Source organism: Sus scrofa, chromosome 9 (assembly GCF_054392235.1).
Source record: "Sus scrofa isolate SSC_HxYL_T2T_F1_AM1 chromosome 9, Sscrofa_HxYL_maternal_Yorkshire_Landrace_v2.0, whole genome shotgun sequence".
NCBI lineage: Eukaryota > Metazoa > Chordata > Mammalia > Artiodactyla > Suidae > Sus > Sus scrofa.
This window is the reverse complement of record NC_139391.1, coordinates 9,385,275-9,408,983: the sequence shown is the minus strand read 5'-3', so window position 1 is coordinate 9,408,983 and position 23,709 is coordinate 9,385,275. Positions and strand designations below refer to the sequence as shown.

At 49.9% G+C, this 23,709-nt stretch overlaps 1 protein-coding gene and 1 long non-coding RNA gene across 26 annotated transcripts in view; one reads left to right on the top strand and one right to left on the bottom strand.

Moving 5' to 3' along the window:
* The window catches only part of LOC110255399 (uncharacterized), a 59,398-nt gene that overhangs the window by 15,042 nt on the left and 20,647 nt on the right, over positions 1-23,709 (top strand). The window lies entirely within an intron of this gene.
* NEU3 (neuraminidase 3) overlaps positions 13,003-23,709 on the bottom strand; it is a 31,937-nt gene continuing 21,230 nt past the window's right edge. For 7 of the 24 annotated variants that reach the window (XM_084975228.1, XM_084975225.1, XM_084975224.1 and 4 more), the window contains one exon: positions 16,392-21,689. In XM_084975228.1, coding sequence (XP_084831354.1) covers positions 20,610-21,689 — 1,080 coding nt within the window. In that variant the 3' untranslated portion in view covers positions 16,392-20,609. Of the gene's footprint in view, positions 13,093-15,350; positions 15,651-16,391; positions 21,690-23,254; positions 23,373-23,709 lie in introns of those variants that run through there. The other 17 variants (XR_014814702.1, XR_014814703.1, XR_014814698.1 and 14 more) reach the window with 8 other exon arrangements.

Below are 23,709 nucleotides of genomic sequence, written 5' to 3'. Positions count from 1 at the left end.
CTTATGGCATATGGATTACAAAGAAGCCCTCTTTCTGGTGAATTCAAAACCGTGTCATTGAGAGCAGATGCTGTTTGATCTAAGCACAAGCAGGAGAGAGGGTAAGGGGAGGGAAGACCTTATGAGTGGAATGAGGGCTGAATGGTGCCTTTGTGCAGTGTGCAACTTTTTTTTTTTTTTTTTTTTTTGTCTTTTTGGGGCTGCACCCACAGCATATGGAGGTTCTCAAGCTAGGGGTCAAATCGGAGCCATAGTTGCCAGCCTACACCACAGCCACAGCAATGCCAGATCCTTAACCCACTGATCCAGGCCAGGGATCAGACCTGCATCCTCATGGATACTAGTTGGGTTTGTTACCACTGAGCCGTGATGGGAACTCCCAGGTGAAGCATGCATCTCCATGTAGGGAGGGACTAGGAAGTGTCCCCTTGTCCATGGCCTTCTTTTTAGACTCTGAGCTCTGGCAGGGCAGGCTGCTTCCATCCCATCTCACTGAGCACAAGCCCTCCTCGGCAGTTGCTCGTCTCTCCTTCTGCAAGCCTGGGGCTCACAGACTTGGGGCGGAATGTGGGATGCTGGGTGGGCTCCTGGCTGGGGATCTGGGGCCTTGGGTTTTGGTCTCCGGCCCGGCCCTAACATTCTGGGGCCATCGGGCAAATCTTATCCTATCCTGTCCCTTGATCAGGTCAAGTTTAGAGCCCTGCAAGCCCTGACAGAATAGAACCAGAAAGGGCCCAGTGAGGGTGGGAGCCCAATCAGCGGAAGCCCTTCCACCTTCCTGAGCTCCTGTGAAGCTCTGTCACTCTGAGGGGCACATAGCCTGGATGGCCCTCCTGCCCAAGCCTCTGGAGTGTTCAGTCCTACTCCAGCCCATGCCCCAACCCTGGACAGTAGGCATAGGAGGAGCCCTAGCCCTGGCTGTGCACTGTGCCGAGTAGCTGGTGGCCACTGCTCCCTCTGGACCTCAGTTTCTCCCTCTGTACAGTGGGGATTAAAGGAGGTTATGCCTGGGCCCCTGTGGCTCATACATCCTCTGGTCACATAGGCAGCAGGAGGGACAACAGGCAGCATCATTCCCACCTGAGACTGTAGAACTCCACAGACTAGGTACACTGTGGGGCTCAGATCTCCAGACGCTTCTGGAGGGGCTGAAACAGGGACCTAGGCACAACTCTGACCCCATGTGGCTAGGGCCCCAGAGCCTCCCAATGGCCAGTTTGGGAAGGCCTGATGGCAGAGCTAAGGACAGGGAAGGAGAGAGCCTGGGAGATCCGCTTGAGCCAAGGTTTGGAAGAGGGGAGCAAGGAGGCCAGCCTGCAGGTGCAGACAGCTGGGGCCAGGAGGACAAGGCAGGGCCAGGTCATGCAGGGCCTTCAACGCCAAGCTGAGGAGCTCAACTGAGGACAGTGGGGGGCTGAGGCACAGTTTGATACACGGAGGGGCAGGCATGCCCAGATACATGCTCTAGAAAAGTCACTCTGACTAGAGAGTAGGGAGGGGGTAGCGGATGCCAGTGACCAGTGAAGAGGCCACTGCCCTGGTCTGGGAGGGGACGATGGGTACTGATGTGTGGCACTGGCCACAGTGGAGGGGGTGGGGTGGACTGCAGGACACTTAGAGGGGAAGCTGCAGAACCTAGCTGCTGACGGGCTCTGGGCTTGCGTCGCCTAATGCCACCCAGAGTCAGAAATCTCCAGGTGGGGAATCAGGCCTGAAGAGGGTGGGGAGACTGGTCCAGAACCCAGGCTCCTGGCTGCCAGCCCCGGACCCTCTCCTACAACAGCGCAAATCATCGAGGTGATACTGCGTAGTTTCCTCAGGCCTCAGACACCAAGCCCGGGACTGTGGATCATCAGGGACCATACCAGGTTCTTCACATTCAGCAGGATTTCCGGATTGTTTTGCCCTCCTGCAACAGGGAGCCTTCCAGTGCTGCTGCTAAAATGCACAGCCTGGCTGCTTGTAGGCCATGTCAACCCCCTCAGTCTTCTACAAGGAGAAAGCACAGAGCTCAGAGAGGTAGAGAAGCACCTAAAGCCAGGCAAGCAAATGAGTAGCCCAGATTTTCCCAGGTTCCAGAACAGCTCTCCCATACCCAGAAGCCTGAAACCATGGGCCTGGAGACGGAAGGGTCTGACCCAAGGTCATCATAAGTGGGAGGCAGCAGCAGGACCCTGGCCCTGGGTCAGCCCCCAGGGGCCACAGCAGCAGCCAACTAGCTGCCTCCCCTTCGGGCCCCCCTCCCCCAGCTGCAGCCCTGGGAGAAAGCCGGTGTCCTGACTTTCCAGCAGTCACTGGGCCCCCATCTGTCTTGCTGGGGCCAGTGCTGGGACATCTCCAGGCTGCCTTCAATTATGAGCTAATAAATATGAGATGTGCTGGGCGAGGAGGGGCTGCTCAGGCTGCCAGCCCTACCCCCCACCACACTGCTGCCAGCCTCTGCTCCAGGGAAGATTGGATTTTGTGTTGTTCATTTTTTATCTCTAGTCCATGTCGGATGGGGAGATACAAGGCGTGGGCAGTGGATAATTTTGTCCTTCCTCCGCTATCTGGCGCAGCACTGAGATGAGGCAGGTGATGTCCTAGGGCCGCCTGCAGCCCTCATGTGAGGCAGTCCCCCACCCCAAGCCATCAGCCCTGGGGTCCTGCTCTCTGCTGAGGCAAAATGACATGCATAGAGGAAAGAGTCCTGGATAGGAAGACAAGGGACCAGTGTTCAAGCCTTGGCCTTGCTGCTGACCCTCTCTGCAACCTAGTCAAGTGTTGGAAGACATTCTGTGAGGCTCTTCTGTATACCAAGCCTTACATAGGCAGGCAGGAGCCACAAGAAAACAGACCTGCTCCCTGCCCTCAAGGAGCTGGCAGTCAGCTCCAAGTAAACAGACATCCATGGGAGTCTGTTTGGCTCAGCGGAAACCAATCCAACTAGGAACCATGAGGTTGTAGGTTCGATCCCTGGTCTTGCTCAGTGAGTCAGGGATTCAGGGTTGCCATGAGCTGTGGTGTAGGCCAGCAGCTGTAGCTCTGATTTGACCCCTAGCCTGGGAACCTCCATGTGCTGCGCACGGCCCTAAAAAGCAATTAAAAAAAAAAAGACATCCGTGGAGGGGTGGCAGATGTTGGCACTGGCATGAAGGATGAGGATTTGCCGGGAGGGAGGGAGGGGAGGGGGAGAAAGGAGACGTGCGGGCAGAGGCAGAGGCAACTGCTTGAGTGAAACGCAGCAGAACACAGTGAGGGACCATCGTGTGCTTAGAGACCTGGGTGAGGCTGGGGCACCAGGTAGAAGGAAAACCAGGAGAGGAGAATTTCAGGTAGATGAGTATCGTGATCAGATTTGCATGTTAGGAAAAAAATCTCTCCAGTAACTGTGAAGAGCAGATTTCAGGGAGTGGTGGTGGAGAGTGAAGGCAGAGAGTTCAGAGAGGAGGCTGATGGTCCAGGAGAGAGAGGAGGTAATGTCCTAAATCAGAGCGCTGAATAGTGAATCCGGAAGCCATCACTGTCATCACGCTCATCATTGTGATGAGTGCTGCCGTTCAGTGTTCCTAGGCACAGGCTCGGTGTTTACATCATCGTTTCTAACTCCTAAACAACTCTCCAGATGAGGGTATTGTCCCCATCTTTAGGATAAGAAAATTAAACCCTGGGTGAATTAAAGAGTTGCCCAGGAGTTCCCACTGTGGCTCAGGGAAAACAAATCCAGCTAGTATCCATGAGGATGAGGGTTCTATCCCTGGCCTCAATCAGTGGGTTAGGGATCTGGCCTTGCCATGAGCTGGGGTGTAGCTTCCAGGTGTGGCTCGCATCCGTCGTTGCTGTGGCTGTGGCATAGGTGAGCAACTGCAGCTCCAATTTGACCCCTTACCTAGGAAACTCCATATGCTGCAGGCGTGGCCCTAAAAAAAAAAAAAAGCAAAATAGAGTTGCCCAGAGTCACATACATGATGAGTGGCAGAGGTAGGATTTCCACCCCAAAAGCCCACGCTTTAGGATTTATCACTAAAGCTCATGCTGTTGCTACTGTGTCCTGCTTCCTGGAAAGGAAGGCACAGCTTTCAGAAGGTCTAAGAGGGCATAACATCCATCTGATTCCTGTGATTATTTGGATGTGGAAGCAAAGGACAGAGAGGATCAGAGGAAGCTGTGCAGGCTTCAGGCCGGGGAGGCTGGAAAGATGGAGCATGGGAGGAAGCACAGGTGTGGGAGCAGCGGACGTGTTTGGTGGTTGAATTAGAGATCAGTTGGATATCTGGAAGTGGAGCCAAGCCCAGCCTGGAGAAGGAGATTTTGGAGTTGTTGACAAACAGTTGGTCACAGTTGTGTGAGTAGATTAGGTCATTAGAAGAAATTTGTATCGCAAATGGAAGATTGAGGCTGGAACTTTGGAGAATTCCAAAGCAGCAGGAGTACACATAGGGGATCACAGTGGTGCAAGGTGAGTCAGCCCTGTAGAAATGGAATTGCTTTAGGAAGGTCAGGGAGTAAGAGGTTTAAGAACCAGCAGGCAGACAGCTGTCATTGGAAACTTGTAGTCTTCATGGGCACCTGGTTACCAAACAGTTGGAGGGGCCTATACATGCCCTACCCACTGCCCTGGGGGCATTTTTTGACCCTGGCGCATGAGTGAATCCTATCCAAACTCTTCCAGAAGTCCTGAATCAGGTAAGGAAAGCAGCAATGTTAAAAAGGAAGTAGAGGAGTTCCCTTTGTAGCTGCAGATTAAATGAATCTGACTAGTATCCGTGAGGATGTGGGTTCAATCCCTGGCCTCGCTCAGTGGGTCAGGGATCCGGCATTGCCAAGAGCTGAGGTGTAGGTTGCAGACATGGCTCTGATCCGAGTTGCTTTGGCTGTGGTGTAGGCTGGCAGTGGTAGCTCAAATTCAACCCCTAGGCTGGGAAATATATGCTGCGAGTGTGGCCCTAAAAAGAAAAAAAAAAAAAAAAAAGGAAGTAGAGGAGCACTGTGAAGGGAAGAAAACAGAAGATTGTAGGAGGAAGAGAGAATGGCTGAGAAACGCTTAAAGACTGTTAGGAAGGTATGATAACTGAGAAACCACCGAGAAGAAAAGAAGACTTTATTTTGATGCTGTTTTCTTTTTTCTTTCTTTTTTTTTTTTTTTCCTGTGTCCTCATGGTTACTAGTCAGATTCATTTCCAGTGAGCCATAACGGGAGCAACTGATGCTATTTTCTAATAAAATCGTAGTTAGCAAGGAAGAAGCCATGGTCCACTGTGGCTGAATGTTATTTTATTTTATATTATATTATTTCATTTTATTTTATGTTATATTTATGTTTGTTTTTTGGCCGCCCACAGTATATGGAGTTCCCAGGCCAGGGATCAGATCAAAATCACAGTTGCAACTGATGTCACAGCAGCAGCAATGCCATATCCTTAACCCATTGTGCCAGGGATCAAACCTGTGTCCCAGCACTACCAAGATGCTGTCGATCCCATTGCCCCACAGCAGGAACCCATGTGGCTGAATGTTAAATGAGTGAAGAGTAAGAACTGCATAGAGCAAGGGAACTAGAACAGCACAAGTGCCGGTTGCTGCCTGGAAAGACATGTGGAATGTTACCTTTACACTTGGATGACATATCAGTTGGGTATAATATTGCAGTGCACGTTAACAGAAAAGCAAAACTCCAACTGGATTGAGAAGACTCAACTCAAGGGCCATCATAAAGTGGGTTGTACCAGAGTACTCAGTGTTTGTTTTTGCTCCTCTTTTTAATCTTGATGAAAAATTTGTTGTAGAACTATCAGAATTGTAATATGCTTTACCACTGACTCAGCTAATTTCATGTTTGATTGGCAGGGTTTTTTTTTTAGGCTGTTGATGGACATAAATTGTTTTCCTCTGGAAAAGGTGGGGCACAATCTCCATAGGCTTAGGGCAGTTTGGTGGAGTGAGAGGAGGGGAAGCCAGTGTGAAGAGGGGCGAGGAAGTGTAGACAGCAAGAGGAGAAACGTTTTCAAGAAAACAGGCTGTGCTGTGATAGGAAAGAAACAGGAGTAGTTGTAGAGTACCGTGAGATGGGAAAGTCATAAACACCTTGAACACGAAGGAGTCAGTGGAGGGAGCGCTTAGAGAGGAAGGAGTGATGGAGGGAACCAGTTCCTGAAGGGAGTGGGCAGAAGATGGGTTCCAGGGCTTGGAACCCACGTAGGGGCACCTCTATGGCCACCATACCCCATATAGCACAGTGGTTCAGCTCAGGGATTAGAGGGAGATGGTCTGGCTTTGAAACCTGCATCATCAAGACGGCTTGACTTTGGTCAAGTTACTTACTCGAAGGCAGAAATGTCCGTTCCTTGTTTCCAAACCGGGGATACTAGCAGCATTGGTGGTACAGTGGTGAACATAGCTGTCTTCCAAAATGGGGATACTGACAGTGCCTGTCCCAGAAAGTTATTATGAAGATCAGATGAGTTGATACAGGTAAAGAGCTTAGGACAGTGCCTGGAACATATGAAGTGCTGGATAAAAGATAGCTATCTGTGGTCAGTGCAGACTAGCGGTTAGCTAACTTGTAAAGCTAGAGAGAGGAGGGGAAAGACTGCTGAGGCTTGTGGAAACTCCACTTGGAAAAGAGGAAAGATAATAGAGCCCACACCAGGGGCTTTGTTCTTTGGAGTTAGAGCTGGGCGCACCTCCCTGTGCCAGCCAAACCTTGATGTTTTTATCTGGACAGAGCTCCATCTCAAGAGCGATTGTGATGAGTAATAACATAAATGGGTAAAACACTTAGCACAGGGCCAGGCACTGAGAGGTGCTCAATGACTGGTAGAAACTTACAGCGATCACCCTCCCAGTGGCATAGACCTGGCTGGTCTGGGCCTGGAGCTTTAAGCATGAGCAGGTGTGCTGAGGAGCAGGGTGGGGGTGCTGGGCTCTGCAGAGGGTCTGAATGGAATGATCGCACCATCCCAGGTCCAGGTTGGCCAGGAGAAGAAGAGAAGCCAAGGAAACTTCGAGGATAAGGGGATCTGAGGCTGGAGGCCTCCATGAAGGTAAAAGCAAGAGGAAGGGGCCAGGAGAAAGATCTATGGTTTGAGAGGAGGATTTCTAAGTTTCATTCTGTCCTACTTCTGAGCACTCACAGTATGCCAGGTGCCAGGTGCGGCAATTTACATCCCTAACCTCATCCAACCCTGAGACCCCCCCCCCCCCGAGGCGTGTTCATTCCAGGCGCCTGTCCCTCCCCCAGATCTATGAGGCCTTGTGACCCCCTGATCAGGTGCAGACCCTAAGTGGTTCTGCAGTCATTGTCAAGGTTGGGCAGGACAAAGGAGCAGGGCCAGTCAGATCCCCTCTGTCACGTATGTGAATTGGGAAGGATGGGGAATATCTGGTCATAAGAAGTGACAACAGCAACGTGGTTCAGAGGGAGGAGCCATGGCATTGGGTTGTAGCTGTGAGAGGTCATGTGCAAAGGTCGTGGGGAGCAGGGTCTCTGAGGAACGAGAAGAGAGAGGCAGAGAAGAGAGGGCAGACTCAGCCTATGAGCAGACAGCAGCCGAGATCCACGGGCGGAGAGATGAAGAGAGACACCGGCCCCCCAGGTAGCCTCTGTTCCTCCCAAGGTCTAGGTCTGGTTCCAGTCCTTGAAGCTTCCTCCTTCCCCAACTCCCCTTTGTTTGATTGGGCTCCATTATTTTTCTGTCCTTTGCCTCTGAAGAAATCCAGATAAAGTATATTCCCATTTGGCAGATGAGAAAACTAAGGCTGGGGTGGGAAATGACTTAAAAAGTCACGTAGCTAGCAGGCTAAGGGGTAGAGCTAGAATTAGAATCCAAGAACCTTCTTTCTCCAGAGCCCTGTCTCCTCCTTCCTGAGCCCCAATTAGGCCAGGGCCCCTTCTCTTCATCCCTGGTTCTTACCCTTAGACGCTGTTGCTCCTTAAATCCCAGAGTCCTGCCAAGTGGGAGCGCAGTCAGGTGCCAGCAAGAGGCTCTCCTGGCTGAGAGGATTGCTTTGTTCCCCAAATCTACCCCGCCTCAGGGCCCCTTCTTGGGATCCCTCACCCCCCCAGTCCCTTTGAGTCTTCCCACCCCTCTGGGAACTCTTGGCATTCATGTGGAAAACACCCACAGTGGCTGGGCATGACATTTTAGGGCTCTGGGGAGAGGATAAAGGGGCTTGCAGGATGCAGATGGGGGGACGAAGGCCAGATCTGAGCAGTGATGGTGAGAATACGTTCCCCCAGAGTGGGTCCCAGGTCTACATAAGGCCCAATAATCCCCTTGAAACCTCACAACTTCCTAGTAAAGTCAGTCCTGTCATCCCCATTTTACAGCTGGGAAAACTGAGACTCGGAGATACATATAAAGTCCTTCCCAAAGCGAAGTACCCAGTAAGAGACAAAGCTGGGCTTTCCCCCCTGACCTCTTAAGTCTAAGCCTCGGCACCTCCTGCCACTACAGCTGCCTGTCCTCCCCCAGGAGGAAGCTGCCACTCAGAGAAGAGCCCTCACCTGTGGGATGGCTGTGGCTCTGGGCCAGTGGCCTCCCTCCCTGGGTCTCAGCTGAGTGGGGAAGGGTCCAGAAGGCAAGGGATTTCTAAGATCCACCCGCCTGCTGGTCCAGTGACTTACAGTCTCCACTGCTGGGCATCGTCCAGTCCACTCCCCATCCTCCCTAACAATTAATCTCCAGCCAACAGTCCCAGCTGCAGTGCTCTCACCATCCAATTACCGGAGTTGCTAGCACAATAAATCTTGGTCACACAAATGCAGGCAAATCTGCAGCTATTTTCATGGCCATTACTGTGCATAGGACATTGTGACTCAGGTCATTTGCCTTTTTAACAGGGGGCGCTGCTCCCCGCCTCCCATCTTTCCTGTCTTCTTTCACATCTCTTGGGTGGCTGCCCCACCCCCTCCCGTCCCCCTCTGCCCATCGTCCCCCTAAGCACACAGTCCTCCCTCCCCTCGCCTAACTGTAGGTCATGGGGCCAAGATCAGAAGAGTCTGTGTGACTTTGGTTAAGTCAGTTCACCTCTCTGAGCTTCTGTTTCTTTACCTGTCAGACAGAAGTAGTATCGATCTTATACGGTTTGGGGAAACTAACCCCAGCGTGGCACACACCTCACTGGTGGTACATAGGATGTTTGTTTTATTGGCTACATATTAAATGTGTAGAAGGAAAAATACGACCAATGTATCAAACCTGTGATCTCCTGCGTATTATTACCTAAAAGACAGTGAAATTAGGTATAGACATAAAATATGCTAAAGAAAAATATTAAGAATAATACATGGATTTACAAAAATCATGGGAGAGGCATGGGACCGAGAGAAACTGCATGGCTACCCTTGGTAAATATTTGTTCTGCTCTCCACACTGCCTGCCTGTGGAGGGAGCGTGGGGACCCGTCCAGCTCTGAGAGGCAACCGGATCTAATCTGGTGTATGGGAGGGGTGCCTCATTCTTGTGATAAAGTGTCCCCAGTGCCTGTTCCATGCAGGCTTCTGGTGGGTGCTGGGGACACAGAGCTCAAATGGCAGGTCCTTGCCCCAGTGAAGGCCCCGCTGGTCTCCCTCACTTCGGAATGAAACCCTCTCGGGACGCGCCCAGGTAGCTGTCTTGACTGTTACCTGACATGATGTTGAGTGGCCTTTCCCTGAGGCTCTGGTTTGAGGAATGGCAGCACCAGGCCCCAAGCTGAGGAGCGGAGCTTGAAGGCTGCACACACTCCATAAAGACAGACGTGAAGGAGCATGTGGGACACAGGACAGGATGGGCTGTGGGGGCAGAAGTGAGCAGCAGCCTTGTAAGACGTGCTCTCTTTGTGCTGAGAAGTCACTGCCATGATGGAGAGCGGAGTGTCCCAGAGCTCCTGAGAGGAGTGGGTGAGCCTGAGGGTGGGCAGCAAGCTTGGGGAGTTGGGAACCCACAAGCCCACCCCGGGGCAGCCCCTGAGTTGCGCAGAGATGGGGATGAGGCCTGCAGGGCAGGACTCCCACTGCAGGCAACTGTCCAGCACCAGGGATGAAAGGAGCATGAGCAGTGGACTCAGAGGATGCCTCCCGGCCTTCCTGGCCTTCCCACGCTCCACCCAAGAACACACAGGCGAGAACAGGGGCAGGATCCGTGGACAGGACAGATGACCTCGGACCACCTAAGGGTGACGCCATCCATAGACAGGGCCAGGCCTTGGGCCTCTGACAGAAGCAAAGGAAAACTCAGCTGCCATCTCTGAGTGAGGTCTTGGCAACAGAGGGGGCAGAGGGGGAAGCATGCTGTGCCAGGAAAACCACGCCCACCATACCTCAGTGGACGAGACAGGTCTGTAGGTCCACTGATCTCAAACAGAGCAGGACAGAAGCAGATCAGGCACACACCCAGAATTTCCTCCTCTGGAAAGCCACTGCCCACCTCAGGGCATCCATTTCTCCTTGGGGACAGCAGAGTTAGTCACTTATTGTGATGCTGCAGGATGGTTTTGAAAGACTGACAGATTGCTGCCCTGTCACCAACTCCAGGCACTGCTGTTGAAGAGTCCAGGGTGTCTGTGGCCAGTGGGGAGTTGGAGGAGATTGCCATCTGGTGGTCACTGTTGGCAGTGCCATGGGGCCACAGGCAAAATCCTGGTCTGGGGGCTCCCAGGCTTAGATCCAGGCTTGACTTTAATTGTATGACCTTGGGCAAGTCACCCTCTGGGCCTCGTTTTTCTCATCTAAAATATATCCAATGATGCCAGCCTTACATGGCAATAGTGGGCATTAAACTGAACAATTGTGCTGACATACCTCTCTTGGGCAGGCCCCTTAGCAAAGGTTGGATACACTCAGGTCTTGTCCTAGTCAGACTCAGAGCAAGGATCACCTCCGAGACAGCGGAGGAGGTGAGTGCTCTCAATTTAGATGCAGGAAAGCAATCCTAGGCCCAAATCACCCTCTCTTAGAATCCCCCAGAGAAGCCAGACCTGGGCTCCCAAGCCTTGAGCTTTCAGGTAGCCATGCTCAGCCCAATCTCAGACACTCAAACCCAGGGTTTCCCACGTCTGCCCTGTACTCATTAGAAGAAGGTGTGCCCTCTGGGTGGTTGCAGCCTTACAGGTACATGGCTTGGGGAGTACATGGCTCTGCACTAGCTGGATTTCAGGCCCCCTTGCCCATTGGCCAGACACTTTTGTGTGCTATACCAAAAGAGCAGCTCTGTCCAAATGCATCTCTTACCTGAGCTCCTGACTCTGAAACCCATCTTTTCCTAGTTGGCAGGATCAGCCTCAGCTCCCCAGCGAGTACAAGTGTGTCTGTTGCTATGGACCCTTCTCAGGTCCCATTGGGTCCATGAAGGTGTGATGAAGACCTGAGCTTAGTATGAGGCTTCTGCCCTCCATCAGCAACCCCTGGAGCACTGGGATACTCCCTGGCCCAGAAACCAGACTTGCAACCCTACTCCCCAGCCCTAACACAACCTCCTGAGAGTTGTATTAAAAAAAAAAAAAAAAAAGTTACTCTCCTGCAAAGGGAATCTTTACATGAGGGGTGAAAGGTGGTAGATTCAGTGTCCCCTTTAGGTCTTCTCTGATTCCTGTTGCCACTACCACGCTGGCTTGTGGGAGCCTCACTCTCCACTGCCAAGGCTCCAGGTCAAGTACGCTTACCCAGTTATCCCGCAGTGCCAACAACCTAGTGGAAGCCAGCCTGCAGTGTTAGATCAGGCTTTAGGAAAGGTTTTTGAGTAAAAGCACAAAATGTGGCATGAACCTGGATTTTGCTGAAGTGACAAAGAAGGTGTCCCTCAGCTCTAATCCGGGTGCCATAATGGCACCTTCCTGAATCCAGGATGACCAGTGATCCTCCTCTAGGTCACTTAGATGCCATGAAGTCCCACCAAAGGAATGAGGTCAGGAAAGGCAGCAGCGTCCCATCCTACCTCAGCCCCACCTTTGAGTTCCCAAATCTGGAGGATCTCTACTTCTCCAAGTGAATGAAAATGGAAATGGCCATTCATTCATTCATTCATTCCAGTAAGGATTGAGCACCCGCAATGCTCGGGGATGGGATAATACGGTGAACATACATACATACATGTGTGTCTGTGTATAACTGAATCACTTTGTTGTATAGCAGAAATTATCACAACCATGCAAATCAACTACACCTCAATGCAACTTTTTTTAAAAACGTATTTATTGAGCACCTACTATGCTAGGAGATGGAATAGTATGGTGAACAAGTGGGCACTGGGCAGGTCTCCGATGGAGCCACTAGTGGACATAGCGCCTCCCCCTCAGAGCTCCTACCTATCCATAGGACTTAACCTTATGCAAACTCCATGGCCTAGATCCATCATTCAACTTCAGCAACAGGTACCTGAGCTTTCATGTCAAGCACACAAAGTCGTAGGACAGGTGCTGCAGCTTTCTAACCATTTTGCAATGGCTTGACCTGAAAGAAATCTAAGTCTGAGGCCCCTGAGGAGAAGGAGTCAAAGCAAGGGGTGTCAGGAGACAGTAAGGCGGACCGTTGCCTTGTGGCCACAGTGTGACTGCTAAGGGCAGAACATGCCAATTCAGACGAGACCCAGGGTCAGACTGAAGGGGACCACATGGACAGCAGTACTAGCCATCTCTGTTCCTCCCACCCCACAGGGCTGGTGAGGGTGTGGAGGTGGCAGGTGAGGGGAGCAGTGAAGAGCAGGTCATGCATCTGCCGCATCAGCATTGCTTGGGGACTTGGTAGAAATGCAAATTCTCAGGCCCCACCCCAAACCTGCTGAGCTAGATTCTGGAGTAGGCAGAGGGCAGGAGACAACTAAAAAAAAAACTCTTCAGGTGATGCATAGGCACACACAAGCTTAGAAGCACTTCCGTGGGCACGTGATGGGCTAACCTAATTACTGCAGGGCAAGACCATAATTACCGCGGCTTCCATTTTCTGAGTATCTGCTGCGTGCCAGGCACTTGGTAACTTGTAAGTTTAAATACCTTATCTCACAGAACTTTCAACATCGCTTTGGGGTACTTTTAGTATCCTAGTTCTTTTTGTTTTTGTTGTTTTCTTTTCTTTATTTAGGGCCGCATTTGTGGCATATGGAAGTTCCCAGGGTAGGGATCAAACCAGAGCTGCAGCTGCCAGCCTACACCACAGCCACAGCAATGCCAGATCTGAGCTGCATCTGTGACCTACATCACACCTCAGGACAACACTGGATCCTTAACCCACTGAGCGAGGCCAGGGATTGAACCCACATCCTCATGGATACTAGTTGGGTTCATAACCTGTGGAGTCACAACGAAAACTCCCTTAGTATCCTAGTTTTTACAGATGAAGAAATTACAGTTAACTGCCAAGTCGTTTATCCTTTCCAAGGCTCAGTTTCCTCGTCTGTAGGGCAGAGACAATGTCTTGCCATCCTGGTTGTTGCGAGGATTAGAGACAGTGCTGAAGGACCACCCACCTTGCATGATGGCCTCAGGCCTGGCACAGGGTGCAGCCCCAGGGACTGGCCCACAGTGGGGAAATGCAGAGGCAGCCTCACTATCTCCAACTTGCGGCTCAGTCGGAGACCCACCCAGTGCGCACAGGCTCCTGACCTCACTCTGCACTAGGTCAGCTTCACCTGCTACCAAAGTTCTATGTTTACCCCTCAAAGGAGCTTATGCTCTCATTTGTGTTTCTATTCCTAGTTGATGACAACAAAATCTATGTTTAGGATGACTCTGGGACTTGGAAGGCAGCTGCACTGAAGGTTGAGGGTATTGGAAAGTAATTTCCAGCTGGATCTAGGTTCCCAAGGGGAGAAATTAATGCCTTTCTCTTGGATGAAACAGAAGGGGAAGACCTTCGGTCTGAGAGGCCACTCTAGAGAACTTACTATCACAGGGATCAGCAGAAGCAGCAGCCTCTTACTAGCTGCAGAATGCCCACCCTGTTCCAAGGACCTAAGAGGCACTGCCTCTGCTTTGTAGCAACCTGCAGGGTAAGCATCACCAAGAGTTCTGCTCCTTATTTGCCATATGGCAAAATTATAGACTCCATTACTTACAGGTGTGTGACCTTGCAATATATCATGTGATTGTTGAATGAAATGGGAGAATCTATGTATACCTCTAAGCAGACAGCAGGCACTTTATCAGTGTTACGCCCCTCGCATCGTCTTTCCCACGTTGTGCTATAACCTGGCCCTGCAGTGGGAATGGGGAATAGCAATGACTCAGACCAAGTCCCTTCCTACTTGAAGCTGAGATTTCCTTTTCTATATACAGGCTGGGCCATTCCTTAGTAAGGGAGCAAAAGGTCTGGGGCGAAGTCAGAAAATTGGGCAAAATCATAAAGCCTGTGGTTTGCTGAGGATGCGACGGAGGCAAGGCCAGATGGCTGTCCAGCTTTGGCGAGCCCTCCTCAGTGGGCCATGCCTTCCTCTCCTCCCCTCCATCCATCGCCCTCGTTTTCAGCCTAACTGTCCAGTGTTGCCAGTGAAGGTGAAGGAGTGAAGTCATTTATCCCCTATCTACAGTAAATGACTCCATTTCCTAAATTCTTTTGAGGATTCGCTAGCTCATCAGATCCACACGACTCCGAGGTGAATCTCAGGGCTCGGAGCATGCTCCTGCCATAGGTGAATAAATGGGTTCCCAGAGAGGGCCCATCGGGTCAGGCCAAGACCCTGGACTCCTGATTTCCTAGTCTGGTCCTTTCTCCATTCCATCCCAGTGTCTCTCCTGGTAATATACCCTTCAGGTAACACTGTCAAACTTTAGTAGACTCAACTGACATTTCTCACAGCTTGTAGTTCTGCTCCAGGGAGTGACTGACAGGTTGTGGTACCAAGTAATCAAAGTTTATATTCCCCTGGTTGCAAGCTATATACATCCAGTCCATATTCGCTTAAGAAATAAATAAAAATCAAAGGTCGGGGGTCAGATTCCCGTAACAGGGAGGATCCTCGTGGATGACATCAGGACTGGCGTTGCCTGGCTCAGTTCTTTCAGGCTTCTGCCCCATACAGGCATTGTCCCCTGGCTGAGGGCGAGATGGCTCGTTGTGTTCCCAGGCCTCCAAACTTCCCAGTTTAATGCTCCCAGCAAAACAGAGAGTTTACCTGAAATGCTATTCTTCTTCCTTCGAATATGCTATTACTAAATCCCTAGGAAGATAAGGGGACAAAATCTTCAAGTTACTAAAACTCTAAAGAGGTCTGAAAGAACTCCCAAAGTTAAATCCATGGCATCCGCTCTCTTGTACTCCATTTTTGGTATAAGGATATGTTTTATACTCATTAGATTTATGCAAATCTTACCTACTATTTGAAATATTCAAAAGGATCAGCTATACTAAATTTGTAACTGGTAATTATATTTAAGCAGTTTAATCAAATTTGTCACTGTTTAAATATTCAAGAGGTTTTCAATGTTTTATTGAATGAGTTTAATAAACTAAGCACTAGACTTTATATAGTAGTGCACATTCCTCTCAAACCCACAGGTCCCTGTTAGTAATCCAACAGAACGTACAAGAATAAAATAGATCATTGGATTTTAAAAAGTGATAATATAAATAATTATTGTAAAACAGTTTTGGGGGGGGCTGCACTCGAGGCATATGGAGGTTCCTAGGCTAGGGGTCAATAGGAGCTACAACAGCCAGCCTACACCACAGCTCATGGCAGTGCCAGATCCTTAACCCACTGAGCAAGGCCAGGGATCGAACACACACCCTCATCATTCCTAGTTGGATTCGTTTCCGCTGCACCATGATGGGAACTCCCTGTAAAATGATTTTTAAGAGGAAAATGAGAAGTTCTCAGAACTTCATTTATTCTTTCATCTTTATATTACTTAGTGTTATGACGAAAGGCTCATTTGAAAGTTTTTCAATAGTCAATTTAAGAAAGCAGATTGACCTACTTAAGTAGAACTTGAGGATTTTTGCTGAAACATTTGACAAAGTTCAGCAGTGCATTAAGCATTTCAATGGGACAAACCGTCAAGCAAAAACCATGAGTTAAGTTAAAGCTATCACCCCACTTAACTGAGGAAAATATGTGTGGCCTCTCCAGCTTCCATTTAAGAATAACCTCAAGGTTATTTTCAAAATAGAAAGACACGCAGTGACAAGCATGGGGCTGGTGTCAGCCAGGGGTGATTCTGTGCATCCTAAGTCCTCCACTTAATGGCTAGTATGTAATATGCAGCCAAACCAGTCACGCTAATCTCTGCCCTGCTTCTCTCAGAAGGAAACTATGTTCAAATGACAGTGTGTGAAAATGCAAAGGATTATTATTAATCAGGTTTTCGGAAAGTTAAAGTTCTTATGAAAAGCAAGAAAGTGCCTCAAATTCATTTTTTGAAAGTAGTTGGCTGCAAACTAAATATAAGTATCAGGGTGATAAATGTCTCACTGTTTCCTCAATGACAACAAAACAGTAGCCATCAGAATTAAGCTATTTATTCATCTTCCTTGTTTCCAAGAGTCATGGTGGTTCTTATAGTACAGAGAGCATTTCTGGCACTTGGCATCACAAAGCCAAAGCACACCCAAACGCACTGAGCCCTGGTATCTCCCTGAGTCCCAGAGAATCCACTCTGCCACAGAGGGGGATTCCAGTGCAGTGAGAAGCCCCAAGTCAAAGCTTGGCTTTAGGCTTGGGCTGTGATCCTGGGACAGCCAGGCAGGACGCAAGCTGAAGCCTGAGAGCAGCTCACTTGCGGCAAGTGCTGTGTGACTGGCCTGGATGTAGGTCCCCACAGAGGAGACTCATTTGGACCCAGCATTCAATAGGCTGAGAGTGCCGTGCCAGCCACAGAGGGACACAACCCCTCCTCCCATGGGGGGACTCGCCTGCCCTTTCAGTCAGCTCCAGAAGGCCAAGGGTCTTTGACCCCTTTGTTCATTCAGCACACCTTTACTGCTGTCTATTCTATGCCAGGCCCCATGCGAGGTGCAGAGGACAGAGAGGCGTCAGACACAGTCCTTACCTTCAGGGAATTCAAAATAGGAAAGAAAAATGTATTTAAAAATAAGTCACTGTGGTTCAAAGTAAAAAGGATGCAGAGAGGTGTGAGACGGACTTGGCCCTCAGGGAGTTCCCAACACAGACAATAACTCAGGGCAGCCTGGGTTAAGAACCAAGGAGCTCGGGCCATGCATTCTGGCAGCACAGGCAAGGATAACGCGACAGCCACTGGGTAATGCAGTGGGGAAGCTTTGCAGCTTTTTGGAGAAGTCTTAGCAGCCTAATCTGCCCAAAGTGGAAGTAATGAGCCCTGCTGCCCTCGGGCCCACCTCTGTGCCAGCTTGCTTATCCCTGGCTGCAGCTGCATGACACCCTGTGGGTATCTGAGGGGAGCCTGGTGATCAGGAGGAGCAGGTCCAAATTACAAAGGCCTGCAGTAAACGTTAGGGGCCCAGGAGTGAGTGAACCAGGCGTTAGCATAAGCCGGGCCAGTGGCTGAATGAGGAGGCTGGTCTGGGTGCATACCAGTGGGAGGCCCCTAGGTGGGCCTTCCTGCACCCCTAACAGAGGGCCATCTGCGCTGGATGGGTCCATCCTAAGGGTCCGAGGACAGGGCCCGGGCCTCGGGACCACAGCCTACACAGTCTTCTCTTCATGCTGCTAGACTGGAGGCCTCCAGTCTGCGTTCCTCTTTTCTTCACAGCTGCCATCACCTGCTCTATCTTTGCATTTTCCCAACATGCTGTGGCTGAAACTGGCTGTTAGGGAACCAATTCCTGGTATAGGTCCCAGGCCCTGAGGACCCTGACGAGGTGGAGTGCCTACAGCCCTTTCTGCTTGTCACCTGGCACACAGAGAGCTTAAAGTTACAGGTTGCGTCAGAACTTGTGCAGCCTGACCGGTGTGGGCCTCTTTCCCTTCCCACACATTTCAGCAACAGCTCTAGCCTGCTGTCATTTTGCCTTCATAGCAGCCACCACCCACACTATCTCTCCAGCCCAGGCGTTGTCTGTGCCCCTTTCTCTTTCTTCCTAAAGGTGCTAGGACTCCCACTTGCTGTTTTTTTTCCTTCAAAGCTGCTGTCACCCCTCTGCTCCTTTCCCTAATCCTTATCCTGGATGGCCCCTGCCCCCAGTCCTCTTTTCTTGCTATACTTGAAACACACACATAGGTCCTTCACCTATTAAGAGTTTCACTGTTGGAGTTCCCGTCGTGGCTCAGTGGAAACGAACCCGACTGGTATCCATAAGGACACAGGTTCGATCCCTGGCCTTGCTCAGTGGGTTAAGGATCTGGTGTTGCCATGAGCTGAGGTGTAGGTTGCAGACTTGGCTCAGATCCCACATGGCTGTGGCTGTGGTGTAGGCCGGCGGCTACAGCTCTGATTTGACCCCTAATCTGGGAATTTCCATATGCTGCAGATGTGGCCCTAAAAAAAAAAAAAAAAAGGACACATACAAAAAAAGTTTCACTGCTAGTCTTCAAGGAGAAGCAAACATGAGGCAAAGAGGAAGAAGAAAGAGGCAACTGAAAGATGGATGAGATATCTTAGGACAACTGGACATCTGTGGTCCTCAGTGGCATTAGACTTGGCTCCCTTCCTTGACTCCCTTTTTGGATGGTCCCGAAGGAGTCCCATGTTATCTTCTCCACCCTCAACTCTGGCTGTATAACTTAGCCACCTCCCCATTCCTGTCTACTTGAGGTATGCTCAGGAAAGCTGTGCTGACGGAGGAGTTGCTACTACTCAGAGGAGGGGGCCTCCCTTTCAACTCTCTCCCCTCCCCAGTTCCTACCTGTACCCTCAACTCTGCCCACTCCCGGAGCCCCACCCCTCTCCACTTGCCAACTTGACAGAGGTCCTCTCTGACGGCGGCTTCACATAGAGAAGTAGAGATGACTAGTCACCATTTCTCCCACCTGCTGAAGGTCCCACATGCCAGGCTAAATGTAAACACCCTTCAGCCGGCCAGGTGGAGCTATTGCTTTTCAACCAGGCAGTGATTTTCAACCAGGGAATGGCAACAGAAAGGACCTCACATTATGCACAGGCACCCAACTGGAGAAATAGATAAACAGACAAATGAGTAAATGAATGATCATAACCAGGTATTGGGAAGATAACTTTGGCACATGTATGGGAGGCTGGGGGGATTTTTAAAAGCCACATTAAGCCCTGGGCTTAAGCCATATGCAGAAGTAGGTGAAGTTATTAATCTCTCCTTTCATGCCGTAGGACTTTCTGCCATCTGACTGGTGTGTCTGCAACCCCTGGCCCCCTAGGCTGTGCGTCATGACTCAAACCTGCTCTCCAGGATCATTACCCAGCACCCAAATATATGCACCTGGCACCTGTTTAGGGCAATACCCACCCAAAACAGGGACAAAAAAGAAATCTCTCATGATAGAAATGTCTGTCACAGTAACAGGCGAGGGGGGAAACGACCTAAAATAAGAGCAGCCATCTGCTGTCATCTGAGAGACCCGGCTCTGGCAAAGTTCAGCCCCAGACAGAGAAGCATTCCCTCCTTCCCCATCAGTGATTTTGGTAGATCCAAACACACAGGCCTGATGCAGAGGTTTGGGAGTCTGGAGAGCTTCCTGATGGGCCCAGACAGCACCCTGGAAAAAACAAACTGAGAAACCCAGCAGCGTGGACAAGCCCGGGGCAGATGCCTCCAGGAACCAAGGAAGATGCAACTAAGATAATGACATTAGGAGCTACCATCACTCCTAACTTAGAGCCCAGCATCTACAAACTGCCCCACCAGTTGCATTTATCTTCTTCCTCTTCCAACCCTACCACCTGTGAGCTCCTCGAGGGCAGAGACCGTGGGAAGTTTTGTCCAGTGCTTTACAGTCCTAACGAATGTCCTTTTCCCATTAAGAACTGTCCTAATAAATGAACTTCCAGTTCATCTTTCATAGGAGTCATGCCATCAGAGTCCAGAAGTACCACTATCAAGGACCACTGGGACACTGAGCTTCTCATTTTCTCTGTCGGAGAGAATGCTTGCGGGCTGAGGCAGGGAAGCTTGAGCAGAGCTGCAAAGCTGGAGAACATAGGTGACCTCATGATTCTACTGTTCTGTCCAGCTTCTCTAGAGAGCCTGGAGAGCTCTGAGCATGATTAGAAGGGTGTGGGTGTTTTGTTATTAAAAACAGGACAGTCCATCTGGACCTTCCTTTGTGCCGGGACATCTGCTTGTAACTTCATGCTTGGATAAGTGGCAAGCCATTGGAAAAGCTGAGTCATTGGACTTCCATTTTGAGATCAGAGTCCCATATGCAGCCAGGACTTGCTGATCAGGGAGCATGCAGGCACTGGGCCTCTCCTAGGAATGGGAAGAAGTAAAAAAATCCCAGAACCAAGCCTCTCATTCTACAGATGGAGACCTGAGGCCCAGAGAGTTCAGGTGACATGTCCAAAGTCCCAGAGCAAGCCAGTGACAGAGCCAGAACTACATCATGGTCTTTCAACCCACCGTCCAGTGCTCTTCCCACTGCAGGAGCTATGGCATGATTTTCATTTTGCTCTTTGGAGGAGAAGTGAAGAATGGTCGGGAGCAGAGTATTACATTTTTGGATTCCCTGTGGACTTCGGTAACCTCTGCTATCCTGGCTTCCACTGTCCTGGCAGTGGTTGCCTCCCAGGGCAATCCTTCTAACGACAGTTGGGTCCTAAGCCAATTAGCTTTGAGCTGGCTCAGAGTTCCTGTCAGGGCTGGTGCAGTCCCCCCGCACATGGCTCAGGATCTCTCGGTCTGTAAACAGGCGGAAGGCAATCTGCTCACACTCCTGCTTGGCCCCACATTCAAACAAACACCCAAACAAACCTTCCTTCTCCAGGGCAGCCAAATCAGAGTAACCACAGGGCCCACAGTGCAAAATCCAGGGGCGGGACCAGCAGGCAGCCTCCAAAGGGCTCTGGTTGAGGTAGATGCCCAGGTTGACCCTCCGTTTCTTACTGGTTGGGTGTGAGTACAAGAGCCATGATTCTGACAGGGTTCCAGCTCCCCGCTGTGGCCTCCATGAACTGCCCAGCAGAGGGCTCTGTTGAACGGTAGGAACGTCCTTGCCAGCAGGGTCCTGGTGCCCACTTGGGATCTCCAGGGGCTGGAAACTCACCACGCTGCCTTGGCAGCCATGCGGAGGCTCACAGAGCTGTTGGCTCAGGGCTGGACTCTGAAAGCATTCACCATGGTCAGTGCTGAGCGCCTCCGCCCGACACCTGTTTGGTGTCCGGGCACTACAGTATAGCACAGGTTGACCAGCCCTACTGGTCACCTCTGCCACTTCGCACTCCACTGTCACCGTGGGCTTAATAAGCCTGCCATGGTGCCATGTGGCTCCTAGGTCATCACTGTAGATCATCAGGGAATGAGGCCTGGCTTTGTAAAGGAACCGAAAGCAAAAGAACCGGTAAGGGATGTAGTAGGTGTATGCAGGGATGACCAGCCTCCCCGACTGCAGCTGGATGCCATGCCCCGGGCCCACAGCAAATGTGGCCCAATGCGCCACATCCGGGCCAATGACCTCCTCGGTCAGGTCCCTCACCTCACTCCACGAACAGCCAGAATCCTGACTGCAGATGAAGCAGAGGCGGGCAGCATTCCTGCCCGATACGATCTGTTGACACTCAGTGACGTGGCCCCGCACACAGATGAAGAATAGGTACACGAGGCCATTCTTCCGTTCCCACACAGGACAGGGGTTCATGGTCCGATGCCCGGGTAACGTGGCTTCCATTAATGGCTTCATGGGCTCCCACTAAACAAGGGGAAAAGTGAGAGAGCAGGAGTGAAAGACTAATAGGAAGACATGAGGCTCATTAAAAGCATTAGCACTTCTCAGAGATAAGAAATAAATGGTACTGAAATCAATAAAATCGTGAATGCGCAAGTGTTCACTGAACCTTCCAATCTCCTCTGTCTGGAACACTCTCCCCACCCTGCCTCGATGTCCACGTCATCTTCCCAAACCCAACTCAAGGTCACCTCCTTTATGAAGCCTTCCATGAGCCTCCCTCCCCAACCCTACCGAAGACAAAGCAGTGGTTTCCTCTTTGTACACAAAGAAGAGTTACAGCACATATCACATGTCATACAGGTAGACCTTGGAGATACTGTCATTCAGCTCCAGGTCCCTGCAATAAAGTGAGTCACATGAAATTTTTAGCTTCCCAGTTTTTAAGTTTTATTTACTATATACTATAGGAAGTGTGCAATAACATAACGTCAAAAAAGTCACACCCCGATGTACACACCTTAAGTTAAAAGTACTTTATTGGAGTTCCTGACTAGTGACCATGAGGACACAGGTTCAATCCCTAGCCTCACTCAGTGGGTTAAGGATCCAGTGTTGCCATGAGCTGTGGTATAGCTCACAGATGCAGCTTGGATCTGGCACTGCTGGGGCTGTGGTGTAGGCCAGCAGCAGCAGCTCTAATTTGACCCCTTAGCCTGGGAACTTCCATAGGTCATGGGTGTGGCCCTAAAGAGACAAGAGACCAAAAACAAAAACAAAAAACTTTATTGCTAAAAAATGCTAACCATCATCTGAGCCTTCAGCAAATTGTAATCTTTTTGCTGGCAGAGGGTTTGAAATATCTCAAGAATTACCAATATGTAAGAGACTCAAAGTGAGCAAATACTGTTGGAAAAATGGTGCCAACTTGCTTGACACAGAGTTGCCACAAACCTTCAATTTGTTAAAACTATTGTATTACCTATGAAGCACAGTAAGGTGAAGTGCTATAAAATGAGCTATGTGTGTAATTTTTTTATGTGATTGGCACCCTTCTTAGACTATGAGTCTTTTGAATATAGAAAGTGAATTATTCTAATAACTGCATCACTAGTGCCTAGCACATGATGGAAGCAAAATATTTTTTTTAAAAGACACCCCCCACAAAAAGAAAAGGAAGCAAAGCAAAGCAGACAAATATGGAAATTTTAGGCAAATAAAGGGAAATTTAAGGTTTTTTTGTTTTGTTTTTCTCCTTCCTCTAGTACCCTGGGAGGCAATTCAAACAATGTCATTAAAAACTAAAGCAGAGGAGTTGCTGTTGTGGCTCAGCAGAAACGAATCAGACCAGCACATATGAGGATGTGGGTTTGATCTCTGGCCTCGCTCAGTGGGTTAAGGATGCAGCATTGCCGTTATGGTGTAGGTCACAGATGTAGCTCAGATCTGGTGGGCTGTGGCTGTGGCTGTGGCACAGGCCAGTAGCTATAGCTTCAATTTGACCTCTAGCCTGGGAACCTCCATATGCTGCAGGTGTGGCCCTAAAAAAAAGAAAACCAAAAAACCCTCAAGCAGAGAGTCAGAGATACCTAGTTCAAAGCCTGCATTCATCACTTATCTTGTGATCTTGACCAAGTTACTTCATCTCACTTTATCTCATTTCTTCATCGGTTGAATGGAGGATCTAATAGTGTGCTCACAGAGGAGCTGGTAAGAATAAAAAGTGAAACGAAGCCTCGTCAGACATCACAAAGACCTAATTTCCATTAATATATTTTTAAAATGATATTAGAAACTGGTAAGAAAATTTCCAAAAACCCAGAAGAATTACACAAAGAATAAGATCAGACAACTCACAGAAAGAGGAAAAAAACAAAATGTGAAGGAAAAGGACTTCCAATTACAACAATTTGAACCAAACTTTCTACTAAGAACTAAGATAGATAAAAAATTAAGAAAAAAACATCACCTGAAAGCACCAGAGAGCAAAAAAGGCCATGAAGAATTATAATTATAGGCCAAGAACTGAGAGAAGTTCATTCAG